Genomic DNA, 20,010 nt, shown 5'->3' with positions numbered 1-20,010 from the left:
AGTAAATGTTTTCATCTGTAACACATCCACCATCCTCCCATGACTGTTAAGATAAGACTGACACTTAAGAAGATGCACAGCATCAGACGGACTGGAGGAGGGATGACCCCTAGACACTCTGGGCCAATCCATGTCACTTCCTTCTCTTTCCCTCTGTGAGTTTTGCTACAAGGCACTGAAGATGGAGTGAAGTCTATGAGCTGGTACCTGGCAAAGGCCTACAATGTGCACAAGGAGATTGATGAAGTGGGAGATGGAGTGAAGTCTATGAGCTGGTACCTGGCAAAGGCCTACAATGTGCACAAGGAGATTGATGAAGGGGGAGATGGACGGCGACGCATACCTATCTCAGCCAGCATCTGTTTCCATTTGGCTGCTTCGGGTGAGTCGGGGTGCTGCTCGATCAGCTGAAGAAGCTTCTCTCTCAGCTGCTGGAGCTCTGCCTGTTTTTGTTTCAAACCATCTTCAAAGGCCTGATGGATTAGAAAATACACTTTAAAATCAGGGATGCGGATCAAAGTGTTATCTGTCTCTTTTTTTGTGGTTTTAACTTTGAATTGGGTCATTCAGGAGACACTGGCTGCACACCGCTCAAAAACGACAGGTTGAAATCGAAAAAAAACCTTTTAATCAAGTACAGAACATTATCTGTCTGTGGGTTATCTTTGAATGAAACTGATTTAGGATCAGTGGCACTGACCATTCATAAACAGCACCAATGGGGTTTGTCACAGCCTTGTTTACCAGCGACATGCAATCTAACTTGTTAGTGTGGATGAAAGTGGATGTGGATGTGCTGTCTTCATGTTAACCCACCCCACCATCCCAGTATCAGCATTAGGAGTTTGTACTGCTGCGTACAGCGTATCTGTCAATCCACACAGTATCTGCCTATCTTACCTTTTGTTGTTCCATCTGTGCTTTGACTGAGTCTTTCCCAGCAGCCCCAGCGGCCCTGGAGGACGCTGCCGTCTTCTTCATGTCCTCCAGCCAGGTCTTCATGGCGCCGCCCTGCACTCGCGCCTCCCGCATGTCCCCGTGCACTCGGCTGAGCTCGGCCTCCTTGGCCCTCAGCAGATCCCCCAGGGTCCCGTAGCCCTCGCTGACGTGGGTCATACTCTGCTGCACCACCATCAGCTCTGTGGGTGGTTTCACCAGACACCAGAGAAACAGCCCCGTCAAACATCTCAAAACCTCAACCCGCCGTGCTGTAGGGCTGTGCTGTAAACAGCTGGCCCAGGGATGGGTGGGGTGGGGGGGGGGCACACACGTCGTATGTAAACCCGCTGGTTTACATCTCAGTGAGGTTTAGACAGAGTGGAGGAATGCAGAGATGATACAGAACAGAAAGCCACACATACCCCCAACACGTTTAAGCACCATGCTGGCAACACAGGATAGTGAGTACATCTGCAGTAATATGTTCTCAAGTGCCGTACATGTCTATAATCACTTTTGATATTCTGTAACTTATTCATTCATTTCCTTCAAAGACACGTACTTCACAGCACACCACCAAGATTGTGGGCTCCATAAGTGTGAGTCATCTCTAAGATGGAGCGCATGATCCTAGTGGTGTTGCTTTACCAGCCGAGCAAGTTCAATATCTCACTTTTTTTTCAACTTCTCTGAAAAAAAATGCATTTACCTTTATTGGTTAAATAAGCATGCGATCCTGGTCCAGAGCCATTAGTAACAGCTGATCCTACGGAACAAAAGAACAACCAGAACAAACCATGCCTCCGTTGTGAGATGAAAAGCAGACACATAATGCCAAAGCTGTATTAGACATCAACACACACCCAAGGTGCTGGCAACCAAAGAGCTCTGGGACACCACTGCAGACCAGGTCATAAACACAGGTAGAAACCTGCGATTCAAAAGCATTCAAGCTATTTCAGCTACACGTTGGCAGTACCTGATTTGGGATGGCTTTTGGCCTTGGCTGGGGACGTCAAAACATTGATGAGGCTACACAGAGCAGAGCCATTGCTATTTATATCCTGGACCATGGGAGCTTTGGAGGTCCATTCTTCCAGCAGGGCCTGAGAAGGGAATAATGAGTGCTATAAAACACCTCACACACAAAAAATGTCTGAAATTTCTTCACTATGTTCAAACCTAAATCATGGTTCAAGGGAGGGCTTTAATGACAGCGTGTATGAGTTATTTCCAACAACAGCTCGGGTCAGGCCATGAGAGGAGAGAAAAAAGGAATTCTTGGAGATCGAATTCTCTCCCTGAAAATATCTGAGCAATCTCAGAATATTTTTGAAATTATTATTTAAATAATTTTGAATACGATAAGATCTGAGGGCAATCATATTATTTCTTGCATATTTCTAAATATTCAAATTGGCCTCTAGAGATAGAGATAGAGAGAGAGAGAGAAAGAGAGAGAGAGAGAGAGAGGAAGCTCTTATTCTTGTCTTTGATTTACGACCTAGATATTTTTGGTTCATTACTACTATGCCTTTAATCTTTTTGTTTTTTGGGGTCATGTAACAGCTCTTCTTCGTGTGGGGAATTCTGAAGGTTGGGAGTTGCTGTTATCTTGTCCTTCCCCTCACTGATGAAATACACCTCTTCTCATTTCTTTGGCATGGGGCCTCTAAACAACCCGCACGATGAATTGAACTACTGAGCACACTGCTGTATTTCACAGCTCACGTATCTCCTGAGGTATATTCATGTGGAGATAATTCTAAAATCTGTTATTTGGATTCCCTCAAATAAACCAGCTGATGAAAATACAAACAAACACTGGTCAAGTCAAAATGTCCAATGGTCTGCTGTTTTGTAATGAAGTCATAAATCAATAAAAAAAAAATTATATACCTATATTATATACCTACAGTAACAAAAATATCACTCTTTTATAGTCCATTCAAATAAATAAATCTACCATGGAAGAATGGTTGGTTGGTGTTGCTAAATACAATATCATCAAATGTATCTGTTGAGGGGCCCCAAAATTCATAAACAAGTGTATTGCCCTGTGCACAGGACTTGACTGAGGGACCAGCTCCACTCACATTGACTTTTTTCAGAGCCTTTCCCAGGCCCTTCTCGCCACAGTTGGGCTGAACCACTGGCACTTTCCCTGTCGTCTCATCCAGCCACTTTATCAGGGCTCCCGCTGCTGCTTTGAACTGGCCCAGCTGGTCCTGGCATGACGTAACCTCCTCCCGTCTGGACAAAAAAATGGTATTTACCACCACATGCACCGCACATAATGGTATAGTCTGCTCCTCAGACTCCAAACAAACCCCCACTTTTCAACCCAAAGAGCTATCTGAGGTCACTGTGCAGACATCTGAAACTACATATTGCTGTGTTTAATGACAGAAATTCAAGCAAAAACAGAACATTTTGCAAACACAATAACTCCCCAGTGTTTTTGTTTTACTCTATGCTTTCAACTGTACTCCATACTCTTTCCACGTACTTTTCTTTCACAGTGTCCTTGAATGCGTTGAAGGTGTTGGACAGAGTGTCCATCTTGCCCTGGATCTGAGCTTTGCTTGTCTCGGGGCTCAGTTGGGACAGCTCCTTTGCAAGGTTCTGCAGGGCCTCCACATCCTTAGCATGTTCAGCTAACTCCTTATGAGTGTCCTATGTTGGTCAACAGAAGAAGAACTAATTAATACAAGAAATGTACAATATAATATAATATAATATACTATCACATAAGATAAGATAAGACAAGATGATGTACACTGTAAAACTGTACAAAAAGCTAAGACAGCTCGAATTCCTTTTAAATTCTTTATATAAAATAACAAAACATCACAATAAAAACATAAAATATGATATTGTAAATAAAAAAATAAAAACATTGTGGTTTTAGTCGCACCTGCACCAGCTGGGAGAGCTCATTGACGTTCTTCCCCGGCCCGTCTGTCTCCGTCAGCTCCTGTGACCTCTTCAGCACGAACTGCTGCACCTTCTCGGTCGTCTTCTCAAACTGCTCCACCTTGTCCTTCAGCTGCTCCAGGTCGGACACCTTCTGCTTGTGCTTGTTGCAGGCGTCGCCGAAGCGCTGTGAAAGGGCGGCCATCTTGGACTGCAGCTTGGCTGCGGCTGCTGGCTCGGCTTTCTCAGCAAACTTCTTTACTTTGGCCTGCATGGCTGAGATGCTGCTCTGACGACTCAACATGTCCTGCTCCAAGGCCTTTAGAACAGGATCAAATACAAGGATAAGAGTTCAATACTGGGTTTTTATAATCAATACTGCGTTACTAATAACAAAGAATTTTCCAGTTGAAGAAACAATCTGATCAGGTCATTCAAATGGCTGACCCAAAATACTATCAACCATAGCTTAATCGATATTGTGAGCTTCAGAATATGGATTTTACTTCTTTCATGCAATATCTCTGCTGAACACATCACCTTATAAGCCTAAGCTCTACAACACATCTACAACAAGACATATAGCAAATACACACGTGTCTGCATTACCATACAGTAAACCAAATGTATATATTAAGTCAAAGTAGAATTGTGACATACAGCTTCTTTGCTGAGGGCATCTCCGATGCTGGCGGAGTCTAGGGGCACGTGCTCTTTCTTCCCCAGGCAGTCCTCCACCAGTCCCATCCAGCCCATCATCTCATCCAGGCCGTCCTGCACACTCAGGGAGCGGGTCAGCGTCACCTGGAGCTTCTCGTTGCGGTCGCTGACCGACTTGGACAGGTTGTCATATCTCTCCACAATGTCATCTGAGGGGGAGACAAGGACATGATAGTTGAGGACAACTGAGGACAGCAAAAAGTCAGCAAAAACAATCCTGGCCAATGAGATAATGATTCACAGACACATTATAGAGTAATACAAAATCATTTGACTTATCTGTGGCAATGCTTATGGAATGACACTAATAATATAATAATATTTCAATGTCACTGCTTCTTCATGTTCAACAGTGACCCACTGGCTAATTTAATTTCAGCGTTTAGGGTTTTCTGGGACTCAGTAGCCAGCTCCTGACTGAACAGGTGAACGTCCAACTCACCCACTGTTTCCTGGATCTCATCCTGATTGGTCAGCAGGTCCCCCTCGGCTGTGATAAGAGCGTCAGCTGTTTTGCGCAGCGTCTCCACGGCAGCCTGACGTCCAGTTGTCTGACCTTGCAGAGCCTGTAGAATTACAAATGCCAATGACATCACAGTCTCTGGGGTGACCGACTTCTAACACCCACCAAAGCCTGTTCACTGTATGAAATAACAGGGATTTGAACCTCGATTTTATTCACCATCAGCTCAATTCAGTCTGCAATGCAGACTAACCGTTATTTATGTTGAAAGGCAAATGTCAAAGTTTGTAACCGCCATGAAAAGAAAAACAGACACCAGAATGTAAACTAATATGTTTAAAATGGGACTGAATGAGAACTTAGAGTAGAATCACTCCAGTTTCACCAAGGGATTTCTCTGGGTGTTACAGGCGCCCCTAATCTTTCAGTGTCTGAAAGAGCACAGAGTCGCCAGAAGCCTCCACACGATACGTAAGTCAGCATGAATGCATTTACCCCCTCTGGAGGCAAGACTGAGAGACAAGTGGGGCCCTGCTGAACTTCACTATATCGCAGAGATGTAATCTATTTAGAGCAGAACAGACGCTCTGTGCACCTCTGTCAAAATGTGCCTAACCTCTCTCTCCCTCAGCCATGTGCACATAGCAAATGTCATTAAATCTCCACAAAGCTATTTGTGCCTTGGAACTGCGGCGTGTTTTGAAACAGGCCGCTATAAATAGCTATGTTGTTTTAAACTGAGTGGAAACTCTGTATATGGAGAAGGGCTGGAATCGGGCTCGGTGACCTTTCAACTCGTTCAGTGCCGAGAGGCATGAACACTGGAAAACAGCATCTTGTAATGGCCTCTCAAGTGCTTAGACCCACAACTGAGCAGACACTTCAGATAAGTGTGCAATTAAAGGCTTTTCAGTGGAAAAAATGTCCGATGGCATACATTGCCATAACATTCAGTTCCAAGCAATGTAACAGCGTCTTGTCACTGTCATGACAGCTCTCAAATGTTCTTCGCTATGACACCTTATATATTTATTCCAATAAATTCAGATTTTAAAAGGCAATATGATAGCATTAAATCATGGGACACTAGGGTGAACAGATGCAAACAGATCAAATGTGGGATGAGTAGTACCTTTGTGTGGGACATGTTATCAATGCTGAGAGGTTTAACTGAATAAGAAACATTCGTATTCTTTCTTTCGGCTCGTTAACATTTATACCTTGTCTTTCCTATAAAAGATACAGGTTACAGCTTTTGCTGTATTAAAGATATGATGAGCCCTGATGTCACCTGGTAGCCTTCACCCTAATCTGCAAAGTTTGTGTACGTTTGTTTTTTTGTGACGTAGCAGAGGAGTTCACCGCCCCCCGTCTGCACAGTTTGGTTGACCCCCGCCACAGCATCCTGACGTCCGTATTCACTGCTCTCTTCTCATTGTAAACCAGGCTTTAAGAAAAGCTTAGCTAAGATGCATTTATATGAGCCAGGTTGCTGTTTTTAACAAGCAGCTCATGTTCTGTGTGTGCAAAAGAACGCATCCATGTGTTCTCATTTAAAAACCGAATGATACTGATATCTCAGTATGAGGGATGCAGGACAAAGGGTCAAAATGCTGTGCAGTACATCACACAGTGGGACACCTGGCAACCCCATGGGACACTGACTGCTTACTGCTTACTGACAGGATAAGGTATTTGCTATGTCGCCTTGCTATGACTAGGTTATGTCCAGTGTTGTCTCATATGTGTTGTCTTTTAAACTCTTTTGGGCCTGGTGGCCTTGAGTGTGCCAGTGACCGGTACCTTGGTGTCTTCCAGCTGTTTCTGTAGTGTCTGTGGGTCGGCAGCGATGGGGTCAGACTGCTGCCTGCGGGCCTCGTCCTCTGAGGTGTCCAGCCACTTGAGCAGCCCGCCGCTGGCCTCATCATACTTCTTATACTTCTCCACCACGTCCTTCAGGTTACTGCCCAACTGATTGCACTGGAATGCATAAACAGACATTCTCCGGTTACTAATATGAATTTCAACTTATTACCAAAGAAAGGAAAATGAAATTATCGCTTGTATGTAGGATTTGTCAGATATATGCTGCACATTGCATATGATGTTTTGTTACGGTAACTTTAAGAATCACTGGGATCAACTAAACCGAGGCCCACAGTCTTCTGTCCTCTCTGTTCAGCAGGGAGCTGCCTAAGCAATAGAAATGGCTCCACCATGAGGTAGAAATAGGACATTACATAATTCCTCATCCATTTCTTCCCTTCAAAGTAACATCCACATTGCATGAACACATACCTGAGAATGCAGAGCCTTGTAATGGCCGGCGGCAGCGTCCAGCTTCTCTTGCACGGCTGAGCAGGTTCCCGACATGTCCACCTCAGGCAGAGTGTCTTTGTTGCCCTGGTCTCCATGGCTGCAGGCCTTGGCAGCATCCACCACCTTTTGCCCAGAGATGGTGATGAAGCGCAGGTCGCCCTTGTGCGAGATGACGTCCTCGGCGAAGCCCCTCTGCCTCTGGAGCTTGTCCTCCAGGGCGCCCAGCTGCCCCGTCGGCTCCCCCAGCTCGTCTGCGTCCTCCTGGGCCTGTTGCAGCCAGGCCTGGAACTCGGCGCAGTCGCCCTGGAACTTGGACAGCTCCTCTTGAACGGCCTGCACCTGTTTCGTCTGCTGCTCGGCCCGTGTGAGCGAGGTTTCGTAGCGGCTGCGCAACTCCTGGATGTCCCGCTGCAGCTTGTCTTTCTCGCCTGCCGACAGCACGTGGGACTGCTTGTCCAGCAGCGCCTGGGCCGACTGCGTGGCAATGATCAGGTCCTGCTGCTGGGACAGGATCTCCTGATGATGGGCCTAGGGGACAAAAGACGAAGGAGCCCCATTTTAATTCATACAATTATATCTCTATACAATTTCTTTTCAACTCAATCCATCTGATTCATTTAATTCACTTAATCATACATGTATACTTTCTTCCTTTATACCCTAGCTGCTGTACATTTTAATGTTTGATTTTCTAATCTTTTAATGTTTTTTCACATACTGCTCTGTTTCATCAAATCAGACTACATTATTCTGTTTGGTACAAGCCAATGGTGTTGCTGAAATAAATGTTTCATCATCATTCCTTGATTATAAGTGGGACTCTGAGCAATGACAGCAAAGGAACAATGGAGAGGTGTCAGAGCAACCCAGATTCTTTTCATTGTTATGTTGAAACATACTAGACCTCATTAGTGCATTCTGTCATTAAGTTAATTTATTTTCTTGTGTATGTAACAAACTCATTCATTCATGACCAAACTATTTAAGTTCAATTGCAATATAAAAGGTCCTAGGAGGCTGGTCTAAAGGGTGAATATTGCTAGTGTTTGCTACAGGAGCAGAGGACTAACACATCGACTCCCATGGGTCAATGCTGGTCATGGGGTAATGGTGGTCATAGGGTAATGGTGGTCATGGGGTAATGGTGGTCATGGAGGAATGGTGGCCATAGATGTTTAACTCACAGCTCTGGGTCAGTGTAGGGTGGAAGACACAACCAAGTGATTTGATCAGGGAGAGATGCACATTTCTAAACGGTACTTCTACAAATGCCACCTGATTAAAAATTAAAGATGCAGTTCATAACTTCCTTTCCTCTGAAATCAAGGAACACATTAATTGTGTCCAAAAATATTCGAACTGGAGCTCGTACGGGTTAAAACAACTTTATTAAATGTGTTTAATTTCGACTGACTACTCTTTAACAGTGCCTGATTCAAAGGTGCCTGCTCGTACTGTTTGAACATCTCTGTTGTTCGGTTAGAGGATAAAAGTCTCTGAACATTAAAATGGATATAAAAACCTAGTCTTGTCTGTTGGTAGGAACTATTAAACTGGTTTATGTCATTGACTTTCACTTCATTTACCTTCACTCTGTCAGACTGCCTGTCCAAGTCTGAACTACTGGAGTCTTTCCCTTTGTTGGAAATGATAGATTGGTTGTCGGTGGTGTCTAGTGCATTTCCATTGGCGTCGTCTGCGGTTGTTTCCATGGGCAGGTTGCCATTTTCTGTCCCCGTCTGCTCCTTCTGTGTGCTGTCCCCGTCGCCTTTCTCCTTCCCAACGTTCGAGATCCAGTCCAGCAGTCCCTCGATTTTGGTTTTGCTCTCCTCCAGTTGCTCCACAGCGGCAACCTTCCCCCACACACACACACACACACACACACACACACACACACACACACACACACACACACACACACACACACACACAATAATACAAATATATATATTTTATCATTTCATCATTTAATCATATCAACATTTTACGTTTGTAATATTTCTATGATTTAAATCTGGGCTTTCTCTCTCTTTAGAGCATTAAGGGATTAACTCATGATAACACTCATGACATTATTTATTTTCAACAAAACCTATTCTTTATGATCTCATCTTTTGAAAATAATTCAGACCAGCTCTGCAGTCAGTCAATATCAGGGAGAAATTATTTACAACCAGTTAATAGCACTTTTATCAGTCCCAAATGGCTTTTACAGAATGTGTTCCAACCTTTTCTGTTTCCTGTTTGATTGCTGTGGTCACAACCTTTTCCAGGTCTTTCCTGGACTCCTCTGCTTTCTCGTTGAGCATGTTGGCCTTGCTCTTGGCTTCGTCCAGCTTCTTCTCAATATCAGCTATCTGCTCTGGCGAGAGCTTGGAGCGATTTTCCTCTAGGAACTTCTTAGAACTGCTTATGACTTCATTTAAAGCGCTGGCGTTTGCCTGAATGTCTTTTTGCAGGGCCTGTTGGATAAAGACACCAAGAGACATTTTTGTTTTTATTTATTTGTATTGCTTGGCTTTAAACTACATACAAAAAAACAACCCTTAAGCTTTGCATGCAAAATAAATTATGTTTAATAATCTAGTTATGAGGCATAACTCATTGGTCCTTACTTAGTCCAATCCAACAAAAGCAAGTTTATAATCTTCCATCATTGACCTGGTTCTGCTTCATACCTCTATTTATCCTTTTAATAGTATCCTTATGAGCACACTGTAAACCCACTATGCTGTTCATTGAATGCTCCCTCCATTTTATCCCCATCAAACTAGTATGCATCATTGAGTATGTATATATCACATGTACACTGACATGTATTATCATGCTTGATGTATGTATGATTTCATCTGCTTGCTTCTCTTTCCTTCTGCTCCTCCTCCCTCCCTCCTGCTCCTCCTTCCCTCCTCCTGCTCCTCCTCCCTCCCTCCTGCTCCTCCTTCCCTCCTCCTGCTCCTCCTCCCTCCCTCCTGCTCCTCCTTTCCTCCCTCCTGCTCCTCCTCCCTCCCTCCTGCTCCTCTCCTCCCTCCCTCCCTCCTCCTCCTCCTCCCCTCTCCTGCTCCTCCTTCCCTCTATCATGTTGCTTCCTCCCTCCCTCCCTCCTGCTCCTCCTTCCCTCTCCTGTTGCTGCTTCTTCCCTCCCTCCTGCTCCTCCTTTCCTCTCTTCTGCTCCTCCTCCCTCCCTCCTGCTCCTCTCCTCCCTCCCTCCTCCTCCTCCTGCCCTCCCTCCTGCTCCTCCTTCCCTCTCTCCTGTTGCTTCCTCCCTCCCTCCCTCCTGCTCCTCCCTCCCTCCTGCTCCTCCTCCCTCCCTCCTGCTCCTCCTTTCCTCTCTTCTGCTCCTCCTCCCTCCCTCCTGCTCCTCTCCTCCCTCCCTCCTCCTCCTCCTGCCCTCCCTCCTGCTCCTCCTTCCCTCTCTCCTGTTGCTTCTTCCCTCCTCCTGCTCCTCATTTCCTCTCTTCTACTCCTCCTCCCTCCCTCCTGCTCCTCCTTCCCTTCTTGAGAGAGGTACTTCCTGTAAAAGGAAGTTTTTCTTTGCCACTCTCACATAGAAGCTTCCTTTGGGCCCGGGTGCCTTGAGACTATTTCAATGGTTACTGGCGCCATATAAATAAATACAAAAAAATTGTGGATCAAATGGATCAATACGCATATTTTAATCATAGATAGATTGGCATTAGATCATTATTTCTGTAGTAATTCCCGTCTCTAAAATGGAGACTCTACCTGTTGTTCTTGCCGGTATTGCTGCAGGTCCTCCATGTTGTTGGTTGAAATGGTCTGCGTCTGCTGATGGTGCCCTATGAGGCGGTTCTCTGTCTGGGTGAGGTCGTCACAGAGCTCCTGCAGCTTTCCTGAAAACTGCTGCTGCTTTTCCACCATATCCTGCTGAAGAGTTACATGGAGAGTCATACTGACACTGTCTATAGAGAAGATACGTCTAGGTCACAAACCAATCACACAAGCTGTTTCCTGTTCTGAACCTCTACACTAGTTGAGTATGATGTAAACATGCCAGCCATTCAAAGGATTTCAGTGTTTGAACATTCTGACAAAAGAGGTTGACAGTTAGTTAGGTACATTCAAGGATTTCAGTCGTGACATTTGTGTGGCATAAAAAGGGTGGAGAAGTCATTTGTCTAACAGAGGTTATGGCAATGCTGCAGGCAGGTGCTGTCTTGACACCTGAAAATGGAAATACGCCAGAAGATGTTAGTTGTTTGGCAGTGATCAAGCAATGGACTATCTGCAGGTGGTGGTATTAAAAACATGCCATTGGATAATTTCAGTTAAAAAAATACACACTTGTTGCACCTCACACAAAAACACACATACATTTCAACTATAGCAATTCAATGGGGAGGGCAGCCACCCAATGTTGTTCTGAGTTGTACTACTACAAAAAAATGTGTGTACAACTCACAACAACATCTCTTAAAACTCCCATTTTGACAACGCAAGCCTTCTGTCCCTCCTGTCGAACCTCCTGCTGCTGACTCTCGTCCTCTCGGACCTCCAGTTGAAGCTCCAGAGTGCAGCGCTGAGCTGAGACCTTCTCCGCCAGCTCTCTGAAGGCCCTCTGAGCGCCACTGAGGCTCTTCAGCAGCGTCCTGCTCTGTGCTGGGCTCAAGAACTGAGCACGCTCAGAGATAAAGTGCTGAACACTGACGGTGGCACCCTCCAGCTGCTGTTGAGTGCCTGCTAAGTTCTGTTCCATGTCCTGGGAGATGAAAGTAAGACATTTCATCAACCGCTCCGGCTGTGTGGTAACCCATATGCTTGCTGTATTATAACAGTAAAACTGATATAAGACCCCTACTGTGAAGTTTAAGATACCAATATTTTCCACAACAGTGCTATAATAAGGTCTCATCGGTACATTACTGAGTTGTGCATCACCATACACATCTGAATATTATCCCATGTCATGGTTGTATTACTTAGTTATGGTCTGAAATCAAATACCTTATTTTGCTGCATTCTGTTTTTAATCGCTTCCATGTTTTCTATGTCCATGATGTCTAGTTTGCAGATGATCTCATAGTTGTCATGACTTCTCCCTGATAGTTTATCAAGGGAGGAAAGAAGCTCCTGATATGAAGTACCTAGTTGTGACTGCAGAGGAGAAGAGTGGATGGTTACTTTAGGGTTATCTTGTTGACAGTTATGTTCGAATGGCAAAGAGTTTTACATAATATGAATATATCAATATATATCCAAAGACACAATTGATTCCATCAATAACTTACTGTAACATTTTCCCTGTGTTTGCTTTTTTTGACAAAAACAACAATAATCCTCAAAACTAATTCACACACAAACTTTACTGACCTTTTCTGTCTCAATTGTTTGCAATATAAGACTACTCCTTTCTGCAGACATTTGGCAGATGTCTGTGAAAGCAGGCTGTAAACATGTAAAGGCCGAAGCCAAATCGTGTTGGATTTGTGTGGGAACGTGTCCGTTAGCAGAATTTAGCAGCTGTGCGGCTATCTCCAGGTCTGCTGTGAGAATGCCAGCGAGAGCCGCAAGCTGTGATTCCAGAGACTAGAAAAGGAAAGGGTGGGCTGAATTAGGGGAGCTGTGAAGACCACAGGGATCAGGAAAGATCTGGACAAGCTGACAGATTCTCATGCAAAGGGTGAAACTTTGAGGAGCATATCAAATGTGTGGGGTAGATTTCAGAAAGGGAAAAAAAATAAAAATTAGTAAGGGGGTTCTAAGAAAGTGGACAGAGAAATGTGTAAGATGGTAAGGTAATTTAAAGAAACGGGGCTGATTATAAGGAGTGAACTATAGGGATGTATAGAGGGTGAAACTGGCAGTCCTAAAGATTACTGTGGCCTTTACTGAAGCCATACAGTGGACTTTCTCCATGTGTATGGAAAGCAGAGAAGTGCAACCCACCTGAGACTCCTCTAGCTGGGAGTGCAAGCCGTCAATGCGGCCACTGAGAGGACCTTGGGTCTCAAAGTCATCTTTTATATCCTCCAGGACATCAAAATGGTCTTGAAGCCTTCCAACACACTCCAAGTAACTTTGAGTGGAGTATCTCTACAGACCATCAAAAGAAGTTCATTCAACGACTACCAAATACACTTTTTATAGACCGAAAATAGACACGGTGATGTTTTTAGCACAACAATGAAATCTGCAAAATGCAACTCACCCTGCATTTCACCTTTTCCTCCATGTCTATGCCTTGGTCCGCTTCAACACATGGATGAGGGCCAAGGTCATCTGAATGTTGAGGCATATCAATATCTGCCATACTCTCATCTGCAGAGCAACCTGGTGGCTCTTGCCTTATGGTACCAGTACTTTGGCTCTCTTCTTCCTCAGTAATGTTTCCCTGGGGCAAGTTGAAATCTCCTTGTTCATCCTCCAGGGACATCTCCTTCTGCAGGATCTGGTTTTGAAGCTTTGTAACATCGGGAGGAGGCTGCAGTACGTCGGTACGCTCACTGTCACCCTCTACCTTCTCTGGTTCTTTGCCCTTGCATACCTCTGGATGACGACTGGGGGTGGCAGCAGGCTTCTCTGTGTCTTGAAGGCTCCCTGGGGTTAGTTTCTGGATTATCTCAAGGATATCCTCAACAGTCTGGTTTTCAGCCTTCTGTGAATCATCACCATCTGCTAACTCTGCCCTCTGCTTTACAAGCTCATTCAAAGATGACCTCAGGACACTAAGAAGGGCTGACTGAGGAGGTGTGGCTAGTGCTGACTGAGGAGGTGTGGCTGCTCCGGTCGCAGGCTGTGGTTGGTTGTCAGATGCCCACTGTTCACTTTCCCCAGGCAACATGTTAGGAGACACAGAATGCTCAGTATGACTGTTCCCTGTGTTCAGATCAAGGCTAGAAGAAGCTGCCATGTTTGGTTCAGTTGAAGTAGAGGGTGAGCCTTCAGAACCTGACAGACTTTTTGTGATACCTGAAGCAGGCGGTGATATCTCATTTAGCAACATGGATTCTGAACAACTTTTGTCTTCATTGTTACTGTTTAGATCAACATTGACAGGTGCTGGCGCAATTGCAGATACTGTTTTACCAGAGGAATGTGTAGCAACATTAACCTGTGGTGTGGCTTGCCCAGAGTGTTGGATGGCAACTGATTTAGGTTGACTGATATCATGGATTTTATGATTGTCTGGCCTTTGTTCAAATGTCAGTAAAGCATCTGGAGATGTTCCTACAGTGGATCCTGTTCCATTAACTTCATCTCTAGATGTTCCTACGGCGGATCCTGTTCCATTAGTTCCATCTCTAGATGTTCCTACGGCAGATCCTATTCCATTAGTTCCATCTCTAGATATTTCTACAGCAGATCCTGGCAATGCACTTCCAACCAGAATATTTGTACTTGCTGACATGTTTTGAGAATCAAATTCCAGGGATCCTGAGCTTATGTCATTTTTGCTAGTAAAAGATATAGCTTCGGAGTCCGTTCTGTCTCCAGACATTCCTACAGTGGATCCTGTACCATCAGCTCCATCTGTAGATGTTCCTACAGTGGATCCTGTTCCATCTCTAGATGTTCCTACAGCTGATCCTGTTCCATCTCTAGATGTTCCTACAGCTGATCCTGTTTCATCAGCTCCATCTCTAGATATTCCTACAGCTGATCCTGTTCCATCTCTAGATGTTCCTACAGCTGATTCTGTTCCATCTCTAGATGTTCCTACAGCTGATCCTGTTCCATCTCTAGATGTTCCTACAGCTGATCCTCTTCCATCTCTAGATGTTCCTACAGCTGATCCTCTTCCATCTCTAGATGTTCCTACAGCTGACCCTGTTCCATCAGCTCCATCTATAGATGTTCTTACAGTGGATCCTGTTCCATCTCTAGAAGTTCCTACAGCTGATCCTGTTCCATCTCTAGATGTTCCTACAGCTGATCCTGTTCCATCTCTAGATGTTCCTACAGCTGATCCTGTTCCATCTCTAGATGTTCCAACAGCTGATCCTGTTCCATCAGCTCCATCTATAGATGTTCTTACAGCTGATCCTGTTCCATCTCTAGATGTTCCTACAGCTGATCCTGTTCCATCTCTAGATGTTCCTACAGCTGATCCTGCTCCATCTCTAGATGTTCCTTCAGCTGATCCTTTTCCATCTCTAGATGTTCCTACAGCTGATCCTGTTCCATCTCTAGATGTTCCTACAGCTGATCCTGTTCCATCTCTAGACGTTACTACAGCTGATCCTGTTCCATCTCTAGATGTTCCTTCAGCTGATCCTGTTCCATCTCTAGATGTTCCTACATCTGATCCTGTTCCAACTCTAGATGTTCCTTCAGCTGATCCTGTTCCATCTCTAGATGTTCCTACAACTGATCCTGTTCCATCTCTAGATGTTCCTACAGCTGATCCTGTTCCATCAGTTCCATCTCTAGATGTTCCTACAGCTGATCCTGTTCCATCTCTAGATGTTCCTACAGCTGATCCTGTTCCATCTCTAGATGTTCCTACAGCTGATCCTGTTCCATCTCTAGATATTTCTACAGCAGATCCTGGCAATGCAATTCCAACTAGAATATTTGTACTTGCTGACATGCTTTGAGAATCAAATTTCAGGGATCCTGAGCTCATGTCCTTTTTGCTTGAAAAAGAAATGGCTTCTGAGTCAGTTCCGTCTCTAGATGTTTCTACAGCAGATCCTGTCAAGGCACTTCCAACCAGAATATTTGTACTTGCTGACATGTTTTTAGAATCAAATTCCAGGGATCCTGAGCTCATGTCTTTTTTGCTAGTAAAAGATATTGCTTCTGAGTCAGTTCCGTCTCTAGATGTTTCTACAGCAGATCCTGTCAAGGCACTTCCAACCAGAATATTTGTACTTGCTGACATGTTTTTAGAATCAAATTCCAGGGATCCTGAGCTTGTGTCCTTTTTGCTAGTAAAAGATATGGCTTCTGAGTCGGTTCCATCTCTAGATGTTGAGCTTCTGACACTCTCTGATAGTTCTTTCAAAGACTGTATTTCTTTGGTGTCAACAGACTTCACTGCATCCACACACATGTTTACATGTTTTTCATTCATGTCACAGCTTGATTTGTCATACAGGGACAAGGGAAAGACATGCTGACCCTTCTGATCATCACTTTGTGCCTGACACTGACCATTCTCAAAAGGCAAAGACCTGTTGGCATCATCAGTATTTATTTCCACGTCAGTCAAGTTGGTGGTTTGTGGTTGTGAGTTTGTATTTGCCTGAGGAGTCCTGACAGTTGATCCTGAGTCATCGGACAACCCTTTAGGTGAAGATGTGTTCAGCCTATCTTGCAACCCCTCTCTGAGAGTACTGCACTGCTGGTCAGCATTCTGAAGGCTGTCTGACTTCCTCTCATCCGCCGAGACATCACTCTGGGATGAGCACGATATGCCCGAATCGCTCTGAACGGGACTCACGGTCTGGTTCATTGCAATTTCACGGTACTGCAGCTGCCTTTCACTTGTCATCAAGCTGACAGCTTCGGGAGGCTGATCAGCATCATTGTTCCGATGGCCTGTGTCATCTTCTGGAGAATCATTATCTCCCTCAAATGCATCCCTGTCAATCTTGCTCTGACTATTTAACAGGCTCTTTGGGCTGCTGTCTTTTCTGATAAAGCATGGAAACCCAGTTTCCTCAGACAGACTGTGTGACAGATCACCTTTTTTTGAAGCACGATTGTGTGGGCTTTGGCAGCCTGGATATTCCTCTAATGGAATGTTCTGTGAAAACACATCATGGCATTTCTCATTAGAAAGATCTAAAACCAAAAAAGCCACCTTTTTTTCTTCTTTTTTGGCTAACATATTTTCTGCTTCCTCCTCGTCTAGCATACCTAGAGCCTGTGCATCAGAGACACTGTGGAGACATTTGCCATCTGGATCAATGATGGCTTTTTGGATGGGTTGTGAGTGAAGAATTTTATGGGCCATATCATCCGTTATCATGTTATTTTCAAGCGCCTCACATACCTTGATGGTATGATGGGATTCTGATGTGTAGAAACCCCCCAGAAGGTCCTGCTGCTGCATGATCTGCAGAGCCACGTGGGAGGATATGACTCCCTGTGAAACAGCTTCCTGCAAGGTCGCCATGGTACCTGATGGATTTGCAGCAACCTTGTCTTTATGAAACTGCAAAGCCAGGACTTCCAGCACAGTTTTCTCATCAATAATGCCCTTGTCCAGAGCAGCATCCAGGTCATATCGCTTGCCTGAGGTTACATCTAAAATGCCTCCTTCTTCCACCTGGGCTCTCAGAAGATGAATGGCAAACTCCCTCTCATTCTTGTCATTGCAGGAAAGGTCTGTGAATGGGTGCTCAGTGACCATGTCCATTGGTTTGGTTAACGCACTGGTAAACACAGGGCTCTCTGTGGAATTGTCCTCTTGTATTTGCAAAATTGATGTTTCTGTGATGTGTAAGATATCCTTGTCAGTATCGCCGTCAGTCCAAGAGCATGAAGTTTCCTTTGATGCCTTGGATGCACAAATGCTAGTGTGAGCAGTTGCTCTGGATATTTCTGGAACCTCACAAACATCATCATCTTCCATTTCATCCTCTAGTGATTCTGACTCACAACTCTCTTCCATTATGTTGTCTAAAGTTCTGTTGATAAATGACCCATTTGCAATATCTGAATATGAAAACAGTGGTGTTGCCAAATATGCACCATCATTTTCTTCAGTTTGGCCTTCTTGACAGTCTGCAGATTTTGACAACATTTTGATGGACGTCTGTGAAGTTTCAGAGGACTCTTTTAATTCTTGACATACACCGTCCATCTTTTCTTCATGTTCGCCTGTGTCAAAGCCTTTGTTTACTATTTCTCTTGATACCCTACTGCATTGTTCCTTTGAAATATTTGAATAAGCACCACTTGAGTCATTCACACCTTCACACTTCCTCTCATTTTCTTCATCCAAAGAGATATCAGTAAATGTGTAAGATGACACGTGGGTCTTCTCCACGGAACCCCCACGTCCTGCAGAATTCTCCATGAACACCTTCGCCATTTTATTCAGTTGTCCGTCAAACACCAGTAGCCTCTGTCCTGATTTGGGATCCATGTAGCTGTTCATCATGAGATAGGAGATGAATAACTGCTGGGCCTCAGCAGGAGATGGTGTGTTCATCTTCTTTTCATCTATTTCTGAATCCTGAGAAGACCCATGGGCTCCTCCTTCCAGCTGCAGCTCACGCCAAACCAACCAAGACGAAAATCTCTTGTTGAGGTCATCAATGTCGGGGAATGAGTCTGGTATTTCCACCGTTTTTAACACCTCTGCAGTATACTGGTCAATCAGGCCATGTTTGGTAGCAGACTCGATGTTGACTACTTCAGAACTCTCTGGTATGTAAAAGGCAGCAATTTTTTGTCGGTTGCAGAGCAGTTTGGATGCTAGCTGATTGGTTATCATTTCATGCTGCAGGGAGGTTGTGACAGTCAGGATTTCACCAGAGTGGGGCCACAGAAGCCCCATAAAACCCTTTTGCCTCTCTAGCACTAGAAGTGCACTGGTCGAGCTCATTAAATTGCACTGGACAGCCTCATCAACTGTTAGCCTTTTCCCATTATGTGGGTCAACAACGCCTCCATTTTGCACCTGGAGGTTAAGTACCCCACTAGAGGTCTCCTGGTCAATTAGGCCATCTGATAAAGCTTGCTCTACTGTGAGTTTAGAGCCTGTTTTATGATCCACAATGCCCCCGCCGCACAACTGAGCCCCAAGTAGGCGAAGCATGGTCTCTTGATCGATGGCTCCCTCATGGACAGCTCTCATAATACCTATCTCCTTTCCTGATTTCAGCCAGATGTTTCCATGTGTTCTGGGTTTCACAGGTAACAGACGCAGGCCTGTTTCTTCGTGAACAACACTCCTCTGCACCAGCTGGATGAGGGAGACCTTCTCAGATGTGTTGGGGTCAATCAGGAGCTTCGAGGTGCTTTGATCCTCACCCAGTTTGCTGAGGAGATCTGCTGGGATCATACCATGCTGCACTGCTCTATCGAGATTAAAGACCTCCCTAGAAGAGGTCGTTCTCAGTCCCCCTGTAGCCAGTTGGATCTCCAACATCTTTATTGCAAGGTGCTCAGAAATGGCCCCCTTCTTCAGCGCCGCTATGACAGGGAGGGGTTCAGAGGCATACTCGGGACTTGAGAGGCGCTTGTTGGTTTCGTTCAAATCTTGCAGTTGCCTGAAGGTCGGTGCGTCGACAAGTTCTTGCTTGAAAGCGTCCTCCAAGTCCAGGCATGTTCCGTCGTCAGGAGAAATGAGTCCAGATGTTATCAGCTGGGCCTCTAGGAGACTCAGCCCAGTGGTGTGGTCAATCAGGCCCCTCTGCACAGAGCAGCACACAGACAGAACCGACCCACTTCCCATCTCCAGAATCCCTCCAATGGTCTGAAAACTCTGGAATAAAAAGGAAACAACTGCAGTTTAGTGTGTTGCCTTTCTTTTACTAAAGATGCTAAAGGAGAACTATGCTGTTTATATTTAAATGTTTTTACCAAAAATGTGTCTGTGCATGTAAGAAAAAAAGCCATGAAGTCATGTACTCACCCGTAACACAAGCCTATGAATGCTATCGGTACATGTGCAACAGTGCAAGTCAGTATTTCAACAGCAAGAGGAGGTTGACACACTGAAAGCTGGCATGCATCTG

At 44.9% G+C, this 20,010-nt stretch overlaps 1 protein-coding gene across 7 annotated transcripts in view; it reads right to left on the bottom strand.

Moving 5' to 3' along the window:
- The window catches only part of dst (dystonin), a gene marked incomplete at its 5' end in the record, with an annotated part of 131,996 nt that overhangs the window by 44,133 nt on the left and 67,853 nt on the right, over window positions 1-20,010 (bottom strand). For 6 of the 7 annotated variants that reach the window (XM_080849331.1, XM_080849333.1, XM_080849334.1 and 3 more), the window contains 18 exons: window positions 344-473; window positions 901-1,139; window positions 1,919-2,045; window positions 3,036-3,192; window positions 3,449-3,615; window positions 3,857-4,174; window positions 4,516-4,724; window positions 5,018-5,141; window positions 6,842-7,018; window positions 7,337-7,885; window positions 8,944-9,210; window positions 9,586-9,819; window positions 11,081-11,242; window positions 11,838-12,074; window positions 12,320-12,469; window positions 12,686-12,901; window positions 13,262-13,408; window positions 13,524-19,757. In XM_080849331.1, the coding sequence (XP_080705457.1) occupies window positions 344-473; window positions 901-1,139; window positions 1,919-2,045; window positions 3,036-3,192; window positions 3,449-3,615; window positions 3,857-4,174; window positions 4,516-4,724; window positions 5,018-5,141; window positions 6,842-7,018; window positions 7,337-7,885; window positions 8,944-9,210; window positions 9,586-9,819; window positions 11,081-11,242; window positions 11,838-12,074; window positions 12,320-12,469; window positions 12,686-12,901; window positions 13,262-13,408; window positions 13,524-19,757 (9,844 nt within the window). The remainder of the gene's footprint in view (window positions 1-343; window positions 474-900; window positions 1,140-1,918; window positions 2,046-3,035; window positions 3,193-3,448; window positions 3,616-3,856; window positions 4,175-4,515; window positions 4,725-5,017; window positions 5,142-6,841; window positions 7,019-7,336; window positions 7,886-8,943; window positions 9,211-9,585; window positions 9,820-11,080; window positions 11,243-11,837; window positions 12,075-12,319; window positions 12,470-12,685; window positions 12,902-13,261; window positions 13,409-13,523; window positions 19,758-20,010) is intronic. The other variant, XM_080849332.1, reaches the window with a different exon arrangement.

The sequence above is a fragment of the Sprattus sprattus genome (assembly GCF_963457725.1).
Source record: "Sprattus sprattus genome assembly, chromosome: 12".
In the NCBI taxonomy this organism is placed as follows: domain Eukaryota; kingdom Metazoa; phylum Chordata; class Actinopteri; order Clupeiformes; family Clupeidae; genus Sprattus; species Sprattus sprattus.
This window is presented reverse-complemented; position numbering and strand designations above follow the sequence as displayed.